Source organism: Amblyomma mixtum, chromosome 1 (assembly GCF_055824585.1).
Source record: "Amblyomma mixtum isolate Tamu chromosome 1, ASM5582458v1, whole genome shotgun sequence".
NCBI classification, from domain to species: domain Eukaryota; kingdom Metazoa; phylum Arthropoda; class Arachnida; order Ixodida; family Ixodidae; genus Amblyomma; species Amblyomma mixtum.
In genome coordinates, this window is record NC_143012.1 from 315,314,245 (window position 1) to 315,335,144 (window position 20,900).

The 20,900-nt window shown below is 48.1% G+C and overlaps 1 protein-coding gene across 1 annotated transcript in view; it reads right to left on the reverse strand.

The window, feature by feature from the left end:
* Nucleotides 1-19,882, reverse strand: part of LOC149372540 (uncharacterized) — a 43,989-nt gene extending 24,107 nt beyond the window's left edge. The window contains exons 1-2 of the mRNA XM_089567034.1: nucleotides 19,548-19,882; nucleotides 17,002-17,119 (exon numbers count right to left, since the gene is read on the reverse strand). Coding sequence (XP_089423160.1) covers nucleotides 17,002-17,119; nucleotides 19,548-19,775 — 346 coding nt within the window. The 5' untranslated portion in view covers nucleotides 19,776-19,882. The remainder of the gene's footprint in view (nucleotides 1-17,001; nucleotides 17,120-19,547) is intronic.
* Between the last annotated feature and the right edge of the window lie 1,018 nt (nucleotides 19,883-20,900).

Sequence of the window (20,900 nt, forward strand, 5' to 3'; positions counted from 1 at the left end):
TATTGTTGTTGCCTCTTTTCTTTCTTCGGTTCTTTCTCTTCACCAAAAAGAATATGCATTCGTACGAACGAACAAACGCGATTTACCGCCACAGGGTATCAAAACCACCGGGCATACGGAATGCAGGTCAGATTCGCTTCAATAGCATGCTGAGCAGGAGCCGTATTCTGTAACGATCTATTTCCTTTCCATTCCATTTGATCCTCTGCCATTAGTCACTGCTTTCATTTCTGTAGGCCATTAGGGCAGACGTCGCGCTGGTCGTAGCATAAAACCGACCATGATAAACGCGTCTTGAGCCCAAGTCGCACTAGCCGACTGCCACGAGTGACGAGTCCGACGGCACGTTTCACACGCTTGACGAGTTTATATCACGGCTGTTCAGTCTCGACAAAGAGTCTGTGCGTCGTCTGCGCGACGAATTGGCGCAGCGTAGCCCGTGTGATTTAGCCGGACTGGATTCGGCAGCACGAAACTAACTAGCGAAGGCGCCGCGACCAAACATGTGTCTGTGTGTCTGTGATTAGCCGCTTGTTTTGCTGTCTAGTGTTGCTTTCGTCACATTAAGCGACTGCGCCACCAAACCGCAAGAATTTTTGCGGCGAGGGAACTGAAACTTTGAGCCGCACAGACCACCACACTTAAGCCCATACATACATCAGGTCTAATTACTCGTTAGCATCCTCCCGAGTGCAACCAACAGCTAAAATTAAAGCTGCAGCGCTTCCAGACAAACTTCGTAGTTGAAGAAATATTCATTCCTGTCCGGGCTTCGAACCCGGGACCGCCACCTCACCGGAGCGGTCGCTGTACCAAAGCGCTAACCGGGACGGCTAGCATACGGTAGGGCGAGGGCGAAACGATCAACAACTCGAAGAGGGAATGATGTTGGTCAATGTTTCAGTGATGGATGCTGATGGGTAACTACTCTTTTATTTCAAATCTACTCCACCTTGGGCGGTTCCACTAAAACACTGGACCTACATAAGGTTACAGTTAGGTGGGAGACACCGTCTTGCATTTTTTCGAGCATCAACAGCGCATGACCATATGCGGGAGACACGTTATCATCTAGCGGACCCGCGATTTGCGCGCCATTGCTCCCGTGCTGGAGTGCAAGAAAAAACTGGCCATGCCTAGTGAACCGTGACCCCCGACGAGCGTCCCCGCCAACGGTGCTCCGTTGTTTTCGGCTGCCGAGGCGCTCTTCAGCCGACCGACCGACGTTTTCAGCGGCGGCCCTGTTCCGTCAGCCGCTGCGCGCTGGTCACTGACCTTGGAAGTCTGCGACCTGCATGTGGAGGTCGCCGTCCTTTCTTAGTGTGAGCCAGGACCTCGAAAAGAAGTAGCGTGGGCGTGAAATTGAATTATTATTACTGGAGGCGTCTTGCAGCCCCCGAGAGTACATTTTATTTCGCAATGAAATAAAAAGTGAACATAAATTAATAAATCAACTTCGAGGCGCTTTACAAATCCCGAATGCATGAACCTGTAGCGGTAGAAGACTCCTCAGCGTTTCTATCATTCTTTGAGGGAAGCGCGCGGAAGTCCGAAGGAACCCGAAATTCAAGTCGCTGGCACGGCAGTTGCCGGCTGCGACAGTTCCAGTATGCGCACGCACGTGTTCATGCGTGATGCGTGCGTGCCAGTTGTGCGTGCCAACGCTGCTGCGTTCTTGCCCGCCAGCGCGAGTTCGTTCAATGCACGCAGTACGCTTTCGCGCTAAAGCTCATCATCATCAGCCTGACTACGCCCATTGCAGGATAAAGATCTCTCCTATATCTCTTCATTTAACCTTTTCCTGTGCCAGCTGCGACCACCGTATCCCCGCGGACTTCTTAATTTCATCCGCCCACCTAACTTTCTGCCACCCCCTGCTGCACTGACCTTCTCTTTGTATCCAGCCCGTCCCCCCGTAAGGACCATCGCTTATCTTGCCTACGCATTACATGCCCTGCCCAAGCCCATTTCTTCCTCTCGATTTCGACTAGGATATCATTAAGTCGCGTTTGTTCCCTGACTCACTCTGCCCTCTTTCTGTCTTTTAACGTTACACCTATCATTTTTCTTTTCCATAGCTCTCTGCGTTGTCTTCAATTTAGGTTGAGCCCTTTTTGTTGGCCTCCACGTTTTTGCTCAATAGGTAAGTTCTGGTAAGATACAGCTGTTTAGTAATTTTTTCCTGGATGAACACTGGTAAGCTGCCATTCATGATCTGAGAGAACCTTCCATGTGCGCTCACCCCATTCTTATCCTCCTAGTTATTTCTCTCTCGTGATCCGGATGTGCGGTCACTGCCTGCGCTAAGTACACGCATTCCTTTACCATTTCCAGCGCCTCGATACCAATCGTAAACTACTGTCCCCTTCTGTTGAACATTACTTTGGTTTTCTGCATATTAGTTTTTAGACAACCGTTCTGCTCTGCCTGTCCAAATCATTGATCATGCTCGGCAAATCATCCCCTGGGTGACTTAGCAAGGCAATGTCATCAGCGCATAGCAGATTACTAAGGTATTCTCAATTAACTCTTATCCCCAACTGTTCCCAGTCCAAATCTCTGAATATCTTAAGTAAACAAGCGATGAATAGCATTGGCGAGATCGTGTCTCCCTGTCTGACAGCCTTCATTATCGGAGTTTATTGCTGACTTTATGAAGAACTACGATGGTTGTGCAGCCGTTATAGATATCTTCCAGTATTTTCACATAAGATTCTTCCACACCCCGATTTCGCAATGCCTGCATGACTGTTGAGGTTTCGAGTGAGTCAAATGCTTTCTGGTAATCTAAGAAGGCTATATATACGGGTTGGTTGTATCCTACGCAATCTGTGTCACCGGATCAACAGTGCGAAAGGGTCCATCGTCGAGTATCCTTTACGAAATCCTGCTTAATCATTTGGTTGATTGAAGTCTACGGCTGTCCTGCCTCGATTAGCGATTGCCTTATTAAATACCTTGTAGGCAAAGTACGGTAATCTGATCGGTCTGTAACTTTTAAAGGCATTGACGTCCCCTTTCTTATGGATTAAGATGACGTTAGCCTCCTTCCAAGCTTCTGGTACGCTCGAGGTCATTAGGCAGTGCGTATACAAGGTTGCTAGTTTTTCTAGCACAGCCTTCCCGCCGTCATTTAACAAAACTGCTGTTACCTGCTCCTTACCAGCTGTTTTCCTCCTTTGCATTGCTCCGAAGGCTTTCTTACCTCCTCTTGTTTTACTAGCGGGATATCCAATTGCTGTACACTATTGCCACTCTAATTAACACCCTGATTACACTGACTGCACTATACATTTGTGTAGAACTTTTCGACTGCTTTAACTATCTTATCCATATTGCTAACGATACTGCCCTCTTTGTCTCTTAACCAATCCATTTCATTTCTGCCTATGCCTAGTTTACTCTTCACAACTTTTAGGCTACCCCCGTTCTTTAGGTCACGCTCTATTATCTCCATTTTAAACTTTCTTATGTTGATTACCTTGCGCATATTGATTAACTCTGATAGTTCTGCCAGTTGTATTCTGACTGTGGGGTTTGTTGGTTTCATGCTTTGACGTTTCCTAATCACACTTTAGTCTCCTGAGAGAGCTTGCCGGTATCCTGTCTGACCATCCTGTCGCCGCCTTCTACTGCGCATTCCGTAATGATAGCTGCGAGAGTATCGTTCATTACTTGAACATTAAGGTCGTTGTTCTCAGCTAGAGCCGAATAACTGTTCTGCAGTGAGATCCTCAATTCCTTTACTTTCCCTCTAACCGCTAACTCGATGATGGGCTTCCGCCTCTCTAGTTTATTCAGTTCCCTCCTCAAACCTAGGCTAATTCGAGACCTTACGCGCTACAACGCGCCTTTCCGAGGACCTCCACATCCTGCACGATGCCAGGCTGAGCGCACATTATGAAATCTACTTCATTTTTAGTCTCACCATTGGGGCTCTTCCACGTCCACTTCCTGTTGGCTCGTTTGCGGAAGAAGGTATTCATGATCCATAAATTATTTCTCTCTGCAAACTCCACTAACTCTCCCCCCGCTATTACTAGAGCCTATGCCAAAGCTGCAGCTATAAAAATTACACCATCTGCCATTTCTTTTCATCCTTCATAACTTTGTAACGAACATGTTTCAAACGTCATCAGTGGTTAAGAGATTAGAGCGTTATGCATGTGAATTGAAGGAATGTAACCGTTTTGTGGCTATTCATGACAGCCGCCTATGCTTCATTTGTGCGCCATGTATCAGTTCCTTCTCCTTGTTTTTTTTTTTTTTTTTTATTTACCACTGGGTCAAATCTCACCTGGGGTCACGGCTGTGTAGCTCGCAACAACATCCTGTCCCCTAGGTAAATTCAGCAAATTTTTTTTCAGATTTTATTGGTAACGCTAATGGGTCTCTAGTCAGCAGATTAATTAATCCTCGATTTTTATGAGAAACCTCAAAAGGTTGAAGTAGTACATGACGAGCCTGATGGTGCCTTCAAAGTGATCTCTTTTCCTTCAAAATAGGGTTTTAATGAGCTTCATGTTTTGGACATCTAGATATACAAAACTGTTTTCTGAACTGTAGTGGGGATAATCGAAAAATGTTAAATTATTTACTCGGGACGCAATTCTGCAGCCGAGCAGTATAGACCACTCCGCTATGAAAAAAGTGGTCTTCTTTTGCAAGTGTGGAAATATCAGAATGGTTTGCACTGTTGTCCGAAAAAAAAAAGTTCGTAACTGACAGCAAAGACAAGGCCAACGATAAGTTTAGTTCGATTGCGAACGACCCGCTGACGAATGCGTCCTTGTTATGGATGATCAAGCGCAGTGGACCACCGTAACGCCTCTTCTGGATGCGACTGTATGTTTTCCCGTTTGTACAGCGGCAAGTAAAGGGGCATCAAAAATACAGGTCATCAGCAATGCCACACTCTCTGATCGCAAGAATTCTATGACAGAAGGCTGTCGCTATACAGAGCGCCCAACAATCACCCTCACCGCCATCATGTGATTACAGCAGGTTTACCCCGAACCGCAGAACTCACTCCAGCTGCCGCAGCCTTCTTCTTCAAGCGAAAGTCACTGAACGGCTCCCGCTCTCGGTCACGAAGACAAAAAGCGAGCTCCGAACCTACGATGCGCGGTACAGTCCGTTTCCTACAACAAAGCGCACTCTCATTTCCATTTCTCTGACTACGTCTCCCTCAAAAAAAAAGAAAAAAAAAAAGGCGCGTCTCCGCCAAGTGGAAAAGCCCGTTCTCGTCCCCTCCTGTTCCTCCTCAACCATGATGGGCGCACAGCGCAGGAGAGCATTTGTCTTTACGGGTGGTTGTATGTAGAAAGCAGGCCAAGCGAGGCGTATCGCACGGAGCGCCGCAGTATCTGGGTTACTGGACGACCGTCAGTCGGTCGTAAGCCGCGACACACCTCCTCCGAGCTGCTGGCAGTGGCGATTCCCCTGATGCCCGAGGAACAGCGGCAGAAGCGTCGGAGCTAGCTCCACCTGGTGCACGCGGCCGTCACGGCTTGCTGCGCACAACGGCCACGCGCTCTGCAAAGCGCCCTCTCTCTCCCCTGCAAAGGGTACACCACCGCTGCGCTCTCGGAGCTGCCGCATCTTTAGCCATGCAGAGCAACGCTCCCTGACTGCGGTAGGCGCCGCAGCCTCTTGGAGTGAACTAAGTGAAACCCTTAGTTCTGCACGCGGAACGTTCGAACGAGCCAGTTTGTTCAGTCGACATTGAAACTGCTGAAAGTGCGGTGGCCTTGAAGTCGACTTATTTTAGAATTATTTCTGCGCCAGCTTAACTTATTATCGCAAATCAAAACAATATGCGAAACGCTTTTGCACTACATGCTATGCCGAAATGATGCTCTGCATTCGATGGCGCAGAGACAGAACAGCGTCTCGATAGATTTACATTGTAAATAGCTCGAAATCACCTGCCCATATCTGAGACGATGCTTTGTCTGCGCCGCCGCGGTGGCTCAGTGGTTATGGTGCTCGGCTGCTGACCCAAAAGACGCGGGTTCGATCCCGGCCGCGGCGGCTGAATTTCTTTGAAGGAGAAATTTTAGAGGCCCGTGTACTGTGCGATGTCAGCGCACGTTAAAGAACCCCAGGTAGTCGAAATCTCCGGAGCGCTTCACCATGGCGTCTCTCATAGCCTGAGTCGCTTTGGGACGTTAAACCCCATAAACTAAACTAAACTAAACTAAGCTTTAATTGTCTGTTCAAAAGGCAGTTGTTAGAACTCTGCTGTCGAGACAACGTCAGCCAGCGAATACCGGCGCAAATAAAGCAGTTCCAAGTAAAAAAAAATGAAAAAGGTTAGATTAGTGGACAAACGCGAGTAATGCCAGAAACGGATGGAGGACAGAGATATGCATATATTCAAAATTGGTATGCGTCGGTGACACTGCGCAGATTCGGTCCGACATTGTATATGCAGGCGCGCGCCGAATGCCGCGTGCATATGTACCGAGCGCATGACAACAGCAGCGTTTGTTTACTAGCCATAAATAGAAACCCGAAATAGAAAGCTCCCGAGCTAACCCGTTCGCGAGAGGTCTTCGCGCAGCACCTTGCTTCAGCACGCTCTCGTATATAAATTCTGGAGCGCGTGTATGCGTTTCGGAATTACAACACAGAGGAGGAATGGTACGGATCGTGAGAATGTATTTGTAGAAAGACCTCAAGGAGGCTGCGAGCAGCCGATTGACGTGAAGAAAACACGTGTCGGCGGACTCAGGTGTCGACGACCCCGTGCTGCAGCGGGGCGAGTTTTGTTTGTTTTTATTATTTTGATTTTTTTTTCTCGCGCGGGCTGCAGAACTGCGTCGAAGTGCGCGTTTAACGGCGCGCGCAAGCGCTCGCTCGCGGGTCGGGGCGTAATTATTTCTAGAGCAGAGGCAAATGAAATAAAGATAGCGTTAACGCAGCGTTTCTCGCCTGTTTGTGCGCGTACACACCGCGTGGCGGCGACGTGTACGCGGAACCGTACAGGGGGAGAGACCGGTTATCGCGCTCCCACGCGAGCAACGCAGATGTTGCGTGGGACGAGGAGCGTAGGCGGCGGAGCGCATAATAGGATAATTGGGGCCCAGGGCCGTTACGATAAGAAGCCAAAGGAAAGGCAGGCGTTGTTTTGCGCCCGCGTTGCACACCGATACGGCAGCAGCAGAAGCGGCAGCGAGCCAGAGGCCACCGAGTGCATCACTGCGCTGCGGCGTGTACGCAGTGTACATGATCGGGCTACAGCCTCCCCCCCCCCCCCCCCATCCCCCGCCCCCCTTGAGGCCTGTGATCGCGGAAGGGGAAAACAGGACAAACGCTAGGAAGCGGCGCGCGAAAAGTGAGTTGCGTTCGGCTTGGTTTCACGCTCGGCAAGCGGCAGTTTAACCTGTATTCTGCGCCCTGTTGAAGAGAAAAGGGAAGTTGTAGAGATGAGTTTGAGGATGCCGGCTGGAACTGTTCTACATCTCGTTATGTTTGTTTGTTTGTTTTTTTTTCATTCGACCTCACTTTCTGCGCTTCGCACTTCACTGGTTTTGATCGAATTTTACTTCCCGCCGTAACACGAAACGGTCACCGACACACCATGGCCTACCCAGTGCTTGCGGGAACGAGACGATCGCTGTATACCGGCACGATGCCTTTTCCGCCTCACCTCTTCGTTCCCGTAGGCGCATGCAAAAAGGTGAGAGAGGTGCGCTGTGCGAAGGATAGAGATTCTTGGTATCCGTTGTGGAACGTTGTGACGATACAGAACTGTTTCCTACTAGGAAGACTCCGTGGGCCACGTTGCGCAGAACTGTTGTTTCTTTTCCATACCACGAGTAGGAGAATACAATGCGGAGTTTTTTTTGTTGTTGTCGTTGTTGTTGTTGTTCGTTTACCAGAGGCAAGAGGAATGATGTGGTACATCAACGTCTGGTGCTGCCTCAAGACTTCGTGGAACGTACGAGACGCAGACCGCAATTCAATGTGTTTGAATTAAGCGCGGGATAATTTCACGATCAAGTGAGGCTTGTAACAAACAAAGCCAAGCCTCGTCATGTTATTATAATGTCCCTTTCCCAAACGAGGAACGACTGCAGCATTCCCTTTCTCGCCCTTAGCCCACCATCAACGAATACCGACTTCCATGTAGAGAAGGCCAATGCAATGCACAGAACACAGGGGAGGCAGTCAGCGAACTTACTTATCAACATAACTCCTCATCGGCAAGGGAATCGCATCGTCTTGAAAATGAAGGGCGGGGGGAGAAGGAGAGGAGAGATAGCGAAAGAGCAAGCTGCAGGCTCTAAGGCGACCACAACGGGGCTTCAGAGAAGCCCGCCGAAGGCGCCCAGGACACACGCGCGCACGCACACGCACAAACAAAGCGGGTTCATGCCAGGGTGCATCCACGTAACACATTTGCAGGCATCTTCCGACGTACGGAGCATGCGCCATAAACAAAGCGCCTTCGCCGAGCGAATCACTGCCGGGCCATCTGGAGTTGCCCCCTCGAGCTGAACAATAAACAAGCGCGCTATATATCTACGGCCACCGAAGTTATCTCCGGCCGGCTTGAGCAACTCCCGCGGAGAATATGGCTTAGGAGCCGTACACTCTGCGGCTTTAGCCTCTCTACTACGGCCCCAAGACAGAGCAACTTCCGGCGCCGCCTGTGTGAGCCTGGTGCCGATGAATCCCCCCGACGAAGCCTGGCTGTCCTGGGCTGACAACCTCATTTCCGTTTGCCGGCCCATGGAGAAACACAAGTCACGCCTTAACGTTCACACCTCTTCTTATCTAATCCATGGCGCAACTATATAGAAACGGAAACACGGGGTTCGGCTGCTACTCTAAGTCTTGATTATTTTGTCACTTGGTTGGTTGCTATGTCTTGATTACTACTTCATTTCCTCGGCAGGCAGGCTGGCAGGGACGAGTGATGTGCACTGCCGCCCGCCCGGCGAAGTGTATTACAACGAGCCCAACGTACCACGTCGCGCCTTTAATGCATAGCAAATGTCGCAGGATGCGGACCGAAGAGGCTCTGTGCACCATCCGTGCGTGGCCAACCCTGTATATAAGCGCGTGAAGCCGCGTGCATGTATTGGTTTCGCGCTCTCCACACACGCACACACACTCCTAGCCCTTTCCCGTTCTTCGACTTTCTCCTTCACGCTCGGTCGAAGCTCAGGAGAGAGCGCCTTCATGAAGGGGTGCCACTCAACGCCCAGAACAAAAAAGAAGCGTATGTCGTAATGGATAAGAGACCCCCCCTCTTTCGAGCGTGACACGGTTCCAAAGCACTTCTCCTTCCGGCATCACCTCCGAAGAAAGATTCACGCGTTCTTCAAAGGCGGGAGAGTGGTTGGCCTGCGCAGTTCCAGAGTCGCATGAAAGGGAAAAACAAAAACAAAAAAAAAGTTTGGAAGAGGGAAGAGACATATCGAACGGGGAGGGTACCCAAGATAGGCCAAGGAGAGAGAGGATGAGTACGCTAGCGTCGAGCGTACACGGAGTCACGTTGATGCGCGCAGTTTAGAGGCTGTGGAAAGCGATAGCCCCTAATGGCTGGGCTGTTCCCAGAAGGGGTGGTGGTGGTGGTGGTTGCGAGCCTCGCTGCCTGCCTAGTACCCCCCTCGCTCTTGGCTTTCAATTCAGGGTCAATGAACGGGGCGCCTATCTGCAGCGCGGTGTCCGAGCCAGTGGGGTCCGCGACTACACGGGCGAGCGGGGTGTCCCTCCCTGCGTCGTGCGACGCGACGACGCGGAGACGACCGAAGCGATGACGAACCGCAGACCCGCGCGACTAGGCCGCCGCCGCGACTTATTCGCCCGCGGCACGAGTGGAACTATAGTACACGCCCCGCGGTCGCGACGAAAGAGAAACGTCCGCCTTGTGCCCCCGACGCAGCTACACCGCTCTTGAGAAAATCCCCGCGACACACTTGCTCGACAGCCGAGACCACCGCCGTGGGAAAGAGGAGTGCAGTCTCGCTTGGCGCGACGCTACGTCGGCGCCAATACACGGGCACCGGAGCTAGACTGTAGCTACGTATAACGGCTGTGGAACACGCGAGCCTATGCAGCTCCGCTAGATTGGTTGACTGATGATAGTGAAACGAAATTGTAGATTGAGGGGTTTAACGTCCCGAAGCAACATATCGGCTATGAGGAACGACTTAGAGGAATACTAGGATTAATTTAAACACACTAGGGTTCTCTAAGGGCAGAGAGAAGGTAGAAATATGGGATTCTTGACAACACAGATTGAAGTGAACAAACAGTGCTCGAGGGGGAGCGTCAGTCCGCTAGCCAAAGTTTCTACAAGAGAACATATATTCGTCTGGGCTCTTGAACGTGAGCTGGCATAGCGCTGCACCCGGGAGTTTTTGCATTTCGCCTCCATACGAACGAATTCTAGCATCGGAGACCTAGATATAGCGATGAGCTGGTGGTGATGCATCTTCAGTAATGGACGGAAGTGGGCCTTCTAAATGTTGGGGGCCTGTCTCGTATACGTACCACCATACGTGGCACAGCGTTGTCATGCGTGTGCTGCTGCGGTCATGACACTGTTTCGAGGTCTCTTCAGAGGCGTATTTTCGCTTTTGGCATGAATCTGCGGCAACATCATGCAGTCAAAAACTTTCCCAATAATCTTTCTTACGAAAGCAGGTATGCACACAACATAATGTGCGGAAAGGGCACTCCACTTCGGGAAAATCAAAAGAAAGAGAGAGAGAGAAAGAAAGAGAGAAAGAAAGAGAGAAAGAAAGAAAGAAAGAAAGAAAGAAAGAAAGAAAGAAAGAAAGAAAGAAAAAGAAATAAAGGAAGAAAGAAAGAAAGGAAGAAAGAAAGAAAGAAAGAAAGAAAGAAAGAAAGAAAGAAAGAAAGAAAGAAAGAAAGAAAGAAAGAAAGAAAGAAAGAAAGAAAGAAAGAAAGAAAGAAAGAAAGAAAGAAAGAAAGGAAGAAAGAAAGAAAGAAAGAAAGAAAGAAAGAAAGAAAGAAAATTAAAGAACGGTTGCGTATTCGCGCAAGGTAGCCGCAAAAACATTCGCGCAAGGCAATGACTCTGGCGGGCTCAAAATGATTATGATTTTCGTCCCTTTTCATTACGACATATACACTTGTTACCAATGATTTAACTGACGCTTTAATTTCGCCGCATTAAAAACAATGTTATCCGATGTAAATGCAAGATGTCTTGTTGTAGCCTGTCTGATTAATGAACAACTAAAGTCGAGCGGGTTCTTTTTTTTTTTCTTTAGGAATAAAGCGAAGTCGAATTGTACTCGTCTCAAAAAAGCGCAAAATGCGAAGGCGTGTAAAACAAGCGGAAACAAAACGAGCCTCCTATGAACGGGGTTACAGTCAATGGCTGGGCGTTTCCTGTTTCACACTCCGGAGCATGAGCACAGCGGACTGATAAAACTACTCGGGGCTAAAAGAACACGCCTGTCTTTGGCTTCCGCGCCCTGCTTTCACTTCCTAATTCATCGTTTCCGGTACAATATTTATCCCGCTTTACGCCCGCATATATATATGCCTGGCAATACGTGAAATAAACTTCCTTTTAGTTTCTGCCGTGCTACGTGCATCACTTCCCTTCTATCTCTCTTCTTTTTCGAGTTCCCGTTGCCGCTCCCGAAAACAGCGCGAATAACGTCAATCGAAGAGAGATCTCGAATCGTCATGGTAACGAAGACTGTTTATTGGTATAGTTCTTTGGCCTTTGGAAACAGTGCAAATAAAGACAGAACTGGCCGAAGAAACAGGTCCACTGACTAGAACATGTTCCTCCTATATACGTTTCATCTTCGGCGTCTCAAGTCAGCGCTTTGATGTGCTAGGAAACGCCTACCTCGTCTTTCTTTCGTGTGTCTGTACGTGTGTACGCTGCCACGCGTCCAAGTCTTCATGCTCGGGCGGCGACTCGAAGAGAAATCTCGGGCGAAGGCGTCTGCGCGTCGCCGACTCGCGCACATCGGTCCATTGAGCGGCAGGCGATAAAAGCGGCCGGCACAGCACAGGACATCCCTATTTGGGCGCGCGTGAGAATGAGGCCCGCGCGCGAACGGCCGGCCTGCCTGCGTGCGCGCAGTCCTTGAGGCGCGTGCCGCCGCTGCGTGCAGCGGCGGCGGAGTAAGGATGCTAATTCGGGGCTCTTTTGCCCGGCCACGCCGCTTCCTCTTTGGGGTGGCACCTTCGACCCGGCCGCCGGCAAGAGCGCGTGTCAGGAGACGCGCTGCGCGTGCTCAACTCTCTCTCGTGCAGAGATACATTTGCATGGATATCCGGCCGCGTTAAAACTGTGCAGTCCTGCAGGAGCTAGCACTGGCGCCTGGTAATGTGGAACAGTAAGGATGTAAGGATGGCTTGCAGCGGCGTCATAGCGGTCGCTATTTTTGTGGACCGGGACAACGATGACTGTTTGCGGGGTTATCTAATAAGCTAATCTCCAAATGGTCTGATCCGCTATTAAAGCTATGCGTGATCTGCCATTATGGCGCCCGGCTGTCACGTCCCAAGCAGGCCATCTGAAAACAAACTTTCGCCCCTTGCAAACGGTTGAAGACGGACCGGAGTATTATTTGTCTTAGCATGACCAATAGTGATTGTTCAGTGCTGCGTACCGCAAACGAATCCATTCGGTGCTAAAACGGTATTGGTCAGACAGGAGCCAATCGGTTGACGCTGTGTAGCTCTAGCATCCGCAAACGCTGCACAGTTTTAGTGTGACGGGCGTGCGCGGAAGGCGGTGTGGTCCGGGCTGCGAAGGAAGACGGCACTGAACTCGTGCGACCGCGCACGCAACTGCACTGCTGCCGCTGCCGGCGGTCGATCTCCGCACTGCAGTCGTTGACGAGGCGCGCACAACCAGGAAGTGTAGCACGATTCCAGCGGAGTATGAGCTTTCGAACTGGTGAACAGGCGGGACACGCAACAGGCGGCACGGGTGGCAAGAACCACATCCGCCTCATTTAGGCTTGCATATCTCCACGCCGATTTACATAACGTTACACTTCGCTGAAAAAAGGGCTGGCGTGAAAGTGACACCTTTACATATATGTAAAAAAAAAATGGCGTTAAGATGCGTGCGAAGGGCTCACAGGGTAAGAAGATAAGATATTGTACAAGAGGAAGATAACTAAATATTATCAAACTTATTCGCAACGCTGTAGGAAGCGGAGACGAGGGGCCAGCATAAAGATATGAGTGACAGCATTTGACAGAATGGCGCACGCCCGGCTGTTTACTAAATTATCTACCCTTTCTCTTGATTCTCTCACATTATCTTGGCTTTCTCTTTTCTCTCACTTCTCTCGTTACGTCAACTGTCATTACGTCAAACATTATCTCATTACTTCAACAATTCATAGTTGTCAACGGCTCTTCCTGACCACTATGTGAAGTAATCTCAGGCGTGCCACAGTGAAGCGTACTTATACCCTTATTTTTCTAATTTGCATTCACGACCGCCCCAATAAAATTTCATCCCGCTTACGTCTTTTCGCAAATGACTGTTGTTCACCGAAAGATCACTTCAGAGGTTGACCACCTGACCCTTCAAAATGATCGTGACACTATTGTTGACTGTTGTAAAACTGGCACATGACTCTAAACCCTAAAAACTGTAAATAAATTACTTTTAGCCGCAAGCATGTTACTGATAACTTCAACTACCCTATAAATAACACATTTTTATCAACGGTTACGTCGTAAAAATACCTCGGAATTCAGTTCACACCAAATCTTTTTATTTTCGTCTCACATTTCAACAGTCCGAAACAAGGCATCGAGGAAGTTAGGTTTCATAAGCCGAAACCTTCGAAACACGCCTATGTCCGTTCGCAAAATCGCATATCTTACATTGTTCGCCGACAGTTGGCATTCATGTCCTCTATATGGTCTCCCCATCAAAAATATCTCATACAAATTCTTGAGTCCGTTCAAAGCAGAGCCGCCCTGTACACGTTTAGCAAATATAGACACCTCGGCAGTGTCTCCCAGCATAAAAACCTTAATTATAAAGTGATGCTTGAAATTCGTCATTCAATTTCGCTTCTGTGTTTACTGCATAAATATGTTAACACCCGCCATTTCTGCCTCTGGAATCACCTCCCCACTCTTCACAGCGCTTAAATAATCAACTCAGCTTCAACCGGATATATGGAAAAACCCAGTCATTTATAATCCAACTGCATTACTCAGAGCAGTGAAGCTCTGGAAGAAGCTTCCTGACAACATAACCTCTTTCACTGATCCTGGAGAGTTTAAAAAGCACCATGTATACATTTATCGCCATAGTATTGTTCCAAATGTTGTATATTTATTTATTTATTTATTACAATACCTTCAGGGCCCCAGTGGGGCGTTACAGAAGGGAGTGGATAAAAAAGTAAAAACAATGCTGCAAAATGAAAACAAAAAGTAAACGGAAAATGTAATGTAATACAGCAAGGAATGAAAAAACGTAAGCTTGAACAAAAATACAAATCAGATTACGTAAGAAAACAGCCTAGTCAAACACATAGTTTTCCGCGGCATTTTTAAAACAGGTGTCAGAGATGTCGGCAACCAAGGTGGGCAGGTGGTTCCAATCGCTCGCCGTCTTTGGTATAAACGAGTTAAAATATGCATTGTTTCGGCAGTATGGAATGCGTACCTTGTGGCGATGATCGGTGCGAGATGATATGAACGATGGTTCAGATAGAAGATCCCGTTTTAGCTGATGATTGTGGTAGTAAATCTTGTGAAAAGTTAGTATTCGCGCGAGTTTTCTACGAAGGGAAAGGCTAGGAAGGTTCAAAGTATTTTTCATTGTAGTTACACTAGCAGTGCGGGAAAAGTTAGACAAAATGAATCTGGCGCTACGATTCTGTACTGACTCTAACTGATTAGTAAGAGTTTCAAGTCCCGGGTCCCACACAGAGCACGCATATTCTAATTTAGATCTAACTAAGGTTTTATAAAGTAGCAGTTTTAAAGAAGATGGAGCCATGGAAAAATTACGACGCAAGTAGCCAAGCATGCGGTTAGCATTGTTAACAATATAATCAACATGTGCCTGCCATGAAAGGTTAGAAGTTATATGAACCCCTAAATATTTATATGTGGTAACTTGCTCAAGGAGATAACCTGAAATATTGTAGGGAATAAGATTTTCGTTAGCAGACCGGTGTGAAATACGCATGACCTTACACTTGTTAGTATTCAGTCTCATGAGCCAAACATTACACCAACTAGATACCTTATTTAGGTCACTTTGAAGTAAGGATGAGTCTGAAGCGGATTTGATTACTCGATAAATAACGCAATCATCTGCGAAAAGCCTGATTGTGGAGTTAATAGAAATTTGAAGATAGTTAATGTATATTAGAAACAATAGCGGCCCAAGCACGGAACCTTGAGGCACGCCGGAGGTAACAGAGCATGGTGAGGAATCAGCGTTATTTGCAGTGAGTTCTGTTACGCAAAAAAACTCTCAATCCATGAAAGAATGTTTGGGTCGATATTTAGTTTACCGAGCTTAAAACAAAGTAGTTGGTGATTAACAAGATCAAATGCTTTCTGAAAATCTAAAAATACACAGTCAATGAAAAATCCCTTGTCTAATGCATCAAATAAATCATGGGTGAAGGAAATGAGTTGCGTTTCACAAGAAAATGATTGACGAAAGCCATGCTGATGAGGGAAAAAAACGAATGATTTTCTAGAAATTTAACCAGATTAGAATAAATGACATGTTCAAACAGTTTACACGGGACACTCGTTAATGATATGGGTCTGTAATTAAGAGCACAATGAGCATCACCAGACTTGAAAATTGGTACCGCCTTACCCACCTTCCAGTCCCCGGGTAGCTGTCCTGAATTCAAAGATTGCGAAAAGAGTGCACACAAGTAAATGGAAGAATAAACACTTGTATTCTTTAAAAATTTAGAATTTATGTCGTCGATTCCCGAAGACGAAGAAATTTTGAGATTGATAATTAGACTTTCTATACCAAGACTGTCAAACACAAATGGGTCCATTAATGGATTCTGCACAGGCTGAAAAGAGGGCAGAGAAACAGATGATTGCTGGAAAAAAGTATTAGAGAAGGCATCGTTTAGCACTTGAGGGCACTCTGATGAAGGAATGGCTGCGCCGCTTCTATCGTTCAGAGCTATTGCTTTATGCTTGGGACCAGAAATGATGTTCCAAAATTTTTTGGCATTATCAATCAACAAAAACGGAAGCGTACTCTGAAAAAAAACCTGCTTGGCGTTTCTTAAGGCTTTTCGATACTCAGATGTTATGGCACGATACACATCCCAGTGATCAGGGCAACCGGTGGTTTTCGCTCTACGATAAACTCGTTTTTTTTTTACTTAAAAGGCGTTTTAATGCGGCAGTGAACCACGGAGAACGTTGCTTGCCTGATATGACGCGTAAAGGTATGTGTTTTTGGACGAGAAAATGAACTTTTTCTTTAAAAAGGTTTCAGTTGCTCTTGAAGTTGTTTTCCGATGTACCACTGTTTCTGTCGCACCTGGTTACCCGTTTTTCGCATATTCATGTTTCGCTCTTCTTTTTGATCATCTATTTTCGTGTTTAATGTTATTTTAGCTCCGTTTTGTATCAACTTTGTGTTCCCTTCGTGTATTTCGAGTCTGTTGTACCGCTATTCTGGTTTATTATTCCTGTATATTTCTTTTCTTTTATATGCCCTCCTCAGCCAATGGTCTTCGGGGCCTGTGAGGTACAAATAAATAAATAAGTATATAGGGATGACTTGGTGCGGATACGGGGCGAATATATGGAGGGGGTGCTACCCCCTTCCCATTTTGAGCATTCTTACGCAGAAATACAATGCTAAACCCCAGACTTTTTTTACGAGAAAAGTTCAAGAAATACATGGATAAAATAGGATCCCCCCCACCCCGCCCCGTCTAAGAATTACCCATAAATCTTTCCCCGGGTGGACAACGTCGTGGTGAACCTGTGCGCGCGTAAAGAACGGCGACTCACGGTCAAAGACAGGCCAGACGACTTGCGAAGACGCAGCACCGTTTTCCGAGCGCACGAGAGCGAAGGAGTGGTCTTTCAAGTATGGTTCTCCCACGCCTTTTGTACGGAGCGCTGCAGGCTAAAAAAAATAAAAAGATAACTTACAATGACGACAAAGGGTACGGCTACGAGGAAAAATTGGCGTCGTTTGATAACCCTCCATTCGGGAACGATCGCGGGTAACGGCCGCTCACCTATAGTCGCTGGACGCACCCATTGGAATTCCCTCCCTTCCCCCTTTCTACGGGCAGTTCGCCTAAATTACAGGGTGGCCGCGAAAGTGCCCGCAACTATAGAGGGCTTTCAAGGCGTCCTTCGGCCACACGTGCTCTCCGCTTGGCCCAGTAGAATGCTGCACTGACATTTAACCCAGGTTCAGAATATCTGGCAACGTACGATAAACCTACACATGATGACAACCAGGCAGTGGTAACGGTAATATCAAGCAACGTTATCTACTGTAAGTACTCTATATATCAGTACAGTATATCAGTACACTTGAAGAGACAATATAGTGAGAAGGTAAGACTGAAGAATTTAACAATGCGCCGTGCAGATGCTAGCATAATGCTGTGATGCCCTGCTTTATGTTCTCTATCTAGTTTATTTCTTGCGCGTAATCCTATGATGAGTGAAACTGTTCACGATTATCCACGCGGGTTACCAGAAGCGTTTAAACTTTCAGCGTAAGAATTGTAGAGACACGAGCATTTCAGGTTCTGCACTTTGCTCGTAACGGAGCGCGGGGTATACGAATTACGAATGACAGAACTGGGAAAAAATATTTACTCTAGGCGGATACAACTCAAGAACGCAGCGACAGATGGCCCTCAAAGGAAGCCATGCAGCCAACCGCGTCAACTCATTTTCATGACCCTACAGGTAATCCCCTTAAGCCGTAGTTAATCCCCTTTCATCTGTCACCCCATGCAAAGTCATGCTAGCAGGTCCAGTGTGATTAACCGTGACGTAATGAGAATCGGTCGGCGCAATTGGCTCGAAGGTCTCCTTTGAGAAGCATTTTCCGCTTCGTTCCTGAGTTGTATATTACTATAGTACTGCGCTTTTAATAATTGCAGCACTGTTTTCTCGCCATAAGCTCAACGTGTTGTGAAGTCAGAAGAGGGCGCACGAAACGGCCACAAGTGACCTGCACCTATAGAGAACAGCGACGCATTTTCTACTCTGTCATGACTTGTTCGAGCGCACGTGATCCAAGGCGTTTGTGAGCACTTTTCTTCTACATTACAGTCCGTGGAAGTAGGCCTAAATCAAATCTTTAGGGGACAAAATTACTGCAGTAAATTACCTGAATCCCACTGGGATATATATACTCGTGTTCTGTCGCTCCTGATGCCCCTGCACACTACTACAACTATCATAAAAAAAAGAAAACATGCAAACAGAACTGCACACATTTAATACCGTCCGGCCGAAGCACGCCGTATAAGTAGCAGTATCGCCATCACCACCGCCGAGTTTCGTTTGGGCACAAGTTTCCACAACAAACAGCTTCGCTTTCGAAGTCCTCGTCTGGCGGGCTTCCTGCCCGCCAGACGAGGCCCAGTGGTTTGAGCGCCCGTCTCGGCTGCGGGAGGTGATTGGTTCGAAACCCACAGCCGGACACTCACCGGTAAAAATGGGTACAAGCGTCCCCCGGCCTGGCGCTCGGCTTTCTTTAGGGGTGTACGTTTGGGAGAAGTCATATCCACCGCCGGACACCCACCGGTAAAAATGGGTACAAGCGTCCCCCGGCCTGGCGCTCGGCTTTCTTAGGGGTGTACGTTTGGGAGAAGTCATATCCACCGCCGGACACCCACCGGTAAAATGGGTACAAGCGTCCCCCGGCCTGGCGCTCGGCTTTCTTTAGGGGACGTTTGGGAGAAGTCATATGACTTCTCCGAAACGTGCACCCCTAAAGAAAGCCGAGCGCCAGACCGGGGGACTTTGGGAGTTTCATATGGTGTACGTTTGGGAGAAGTCATATGACTTCTCCCAAACGTACACCCCTAAAGAAAGGGGGACTTCTCCCAAACGTACACCCCTAAAGAAAGCCAAGCGCCAGGCCGGGGGACGCTTGTACCATATGACTTCTCCCAAACGTACACCCTTAAAGAAAGCCGAGCGCCAGGCCGGGGGACGCTCGTACCCATTTTACCGGTGGGTGTCCGGCGGTGGGTTTCGAACCAACCACCTCCCGCAGCCGAGACAGGGCCTGTCGCCCCTGTCTGGTGAATACACGAGTATAAAGCTATCCACAGACCAGTTCGACAGTGTGGAGCCGCGTGGATTCGATATCAAAACAAAGAACACGCCGACCCAACGGCGCAAGAGGATGATTAATGACACTGACTTTGCGGCTCTCAAACGAACACCTCGTTGCTGCATATAAGGATGGCTTAGAACATGACGTAACGAGCGGACCCTCTGCGGCAGAATTTTTTTGAAGATCTCCCGAGAATGGCCGTACCCCTCATCTGGAAAAGTGTGAAGCAAGGGTTCTGTACCGCAGAAGAGCAGGAACCATTGAGGCGGCGCCTCGAAGAACCTGTCTGTGCCTTGGCATCCTCGCCGCAGCGTCGGCACAAGTCACGTCCGCTTTCTCCGCAAAGAGATGACGTGCCGCTCCCGCACCTGCGCCGTTGTTTGCCCCCGAGTGTCGCGGGAGGGCGGCGGCGGGCGTGCGTGGATGGGAGGGAGCTGCAGCCTCCAGTCTCGGCAGTGTCTCGCCGCATCCGGTCGCTTCCGCTCGAGCGGTCCGCAGAAGCCACTTCTACAAACACGCTCCGCGGTCGGGGAGCCGCAGACAAGCGTCGCCCCAGTGACTCTCGGCGATTGTGTCTGCGACGCTGGCGGGCCTAGACGAAGCCGACGCGTGACCTTCCGTATGCTTGCGCTCCGTTGGACCTTCGCGTCTTCATGGCTGCTGCGGCGCGTGATAACTGGGCGACAGCGTTGACAGCTCGAGTGTGACTTTACGAGTTTACGGGTCGGTCCGGTATTTAGGGTAATCCCCCAAGACGCAGCAGATTTGTAGTAAGGGACTCGCTCTATTTATTGATCTATTCATTCAAATATCTACAGCGCCTGAACGGGCTTCATTGGAAGAGGGAAAACATAGAAATAACATAACAGAAAAGATTAGTTTTGCTCGAATGGGACACGACAGGAGAACGAGGAACACAGACGACAACATAGGCGCAGGTGTTGTCGTCTGTGTTCCTCGTTCTCCTGTCCTGTCCCATTCGCGCAGTACTAATCTTGTCTGCAATGAACCAACTAGCCCGCAAGAACGTTCTGCTTCGTAGCATAACAGGTAGCCCAGTTTAACAAGAAAATACAATGTTATGAGTAGAAACAATGAGACATCCAACAACGTATTCAAACAAAAAAATGGATATAAACGTGACAAAAAGAGAAGAAATAAAATCATACAACGTATTTACAAAAATGTGGATAATAATACTACAACTGTTTCAGCATGTATAGATAAAGCACACAGGAGAAAAAAGGTTACATGGCACTTCGCTAAACGAAAACTTTGCTAAAGCATTGTCTAAACAGGATGGCGGTGCGCGGACAATTTCTTCCGATAAGGTGTTCCAGTCATGGACAGTTTAAGGGAAAAAAAGGATTGTGTAATATATATATTCTACACGTCTAGGAAAGGTCTCAGGAAAGGTCATCTTTATCCAGAACACCAAGGTGTCTATAATTTGGTACTGACAGATTTTTGCCATCGAGAGGATATGTAGAGTGTAGAATAGGACGTTTGTAAACTGGACGAATCGCATTTGGAAAAAATCAGTGTCGTATTCCATATTTTGCATCATAATAATATAGAGTCAAGATCACTTTGT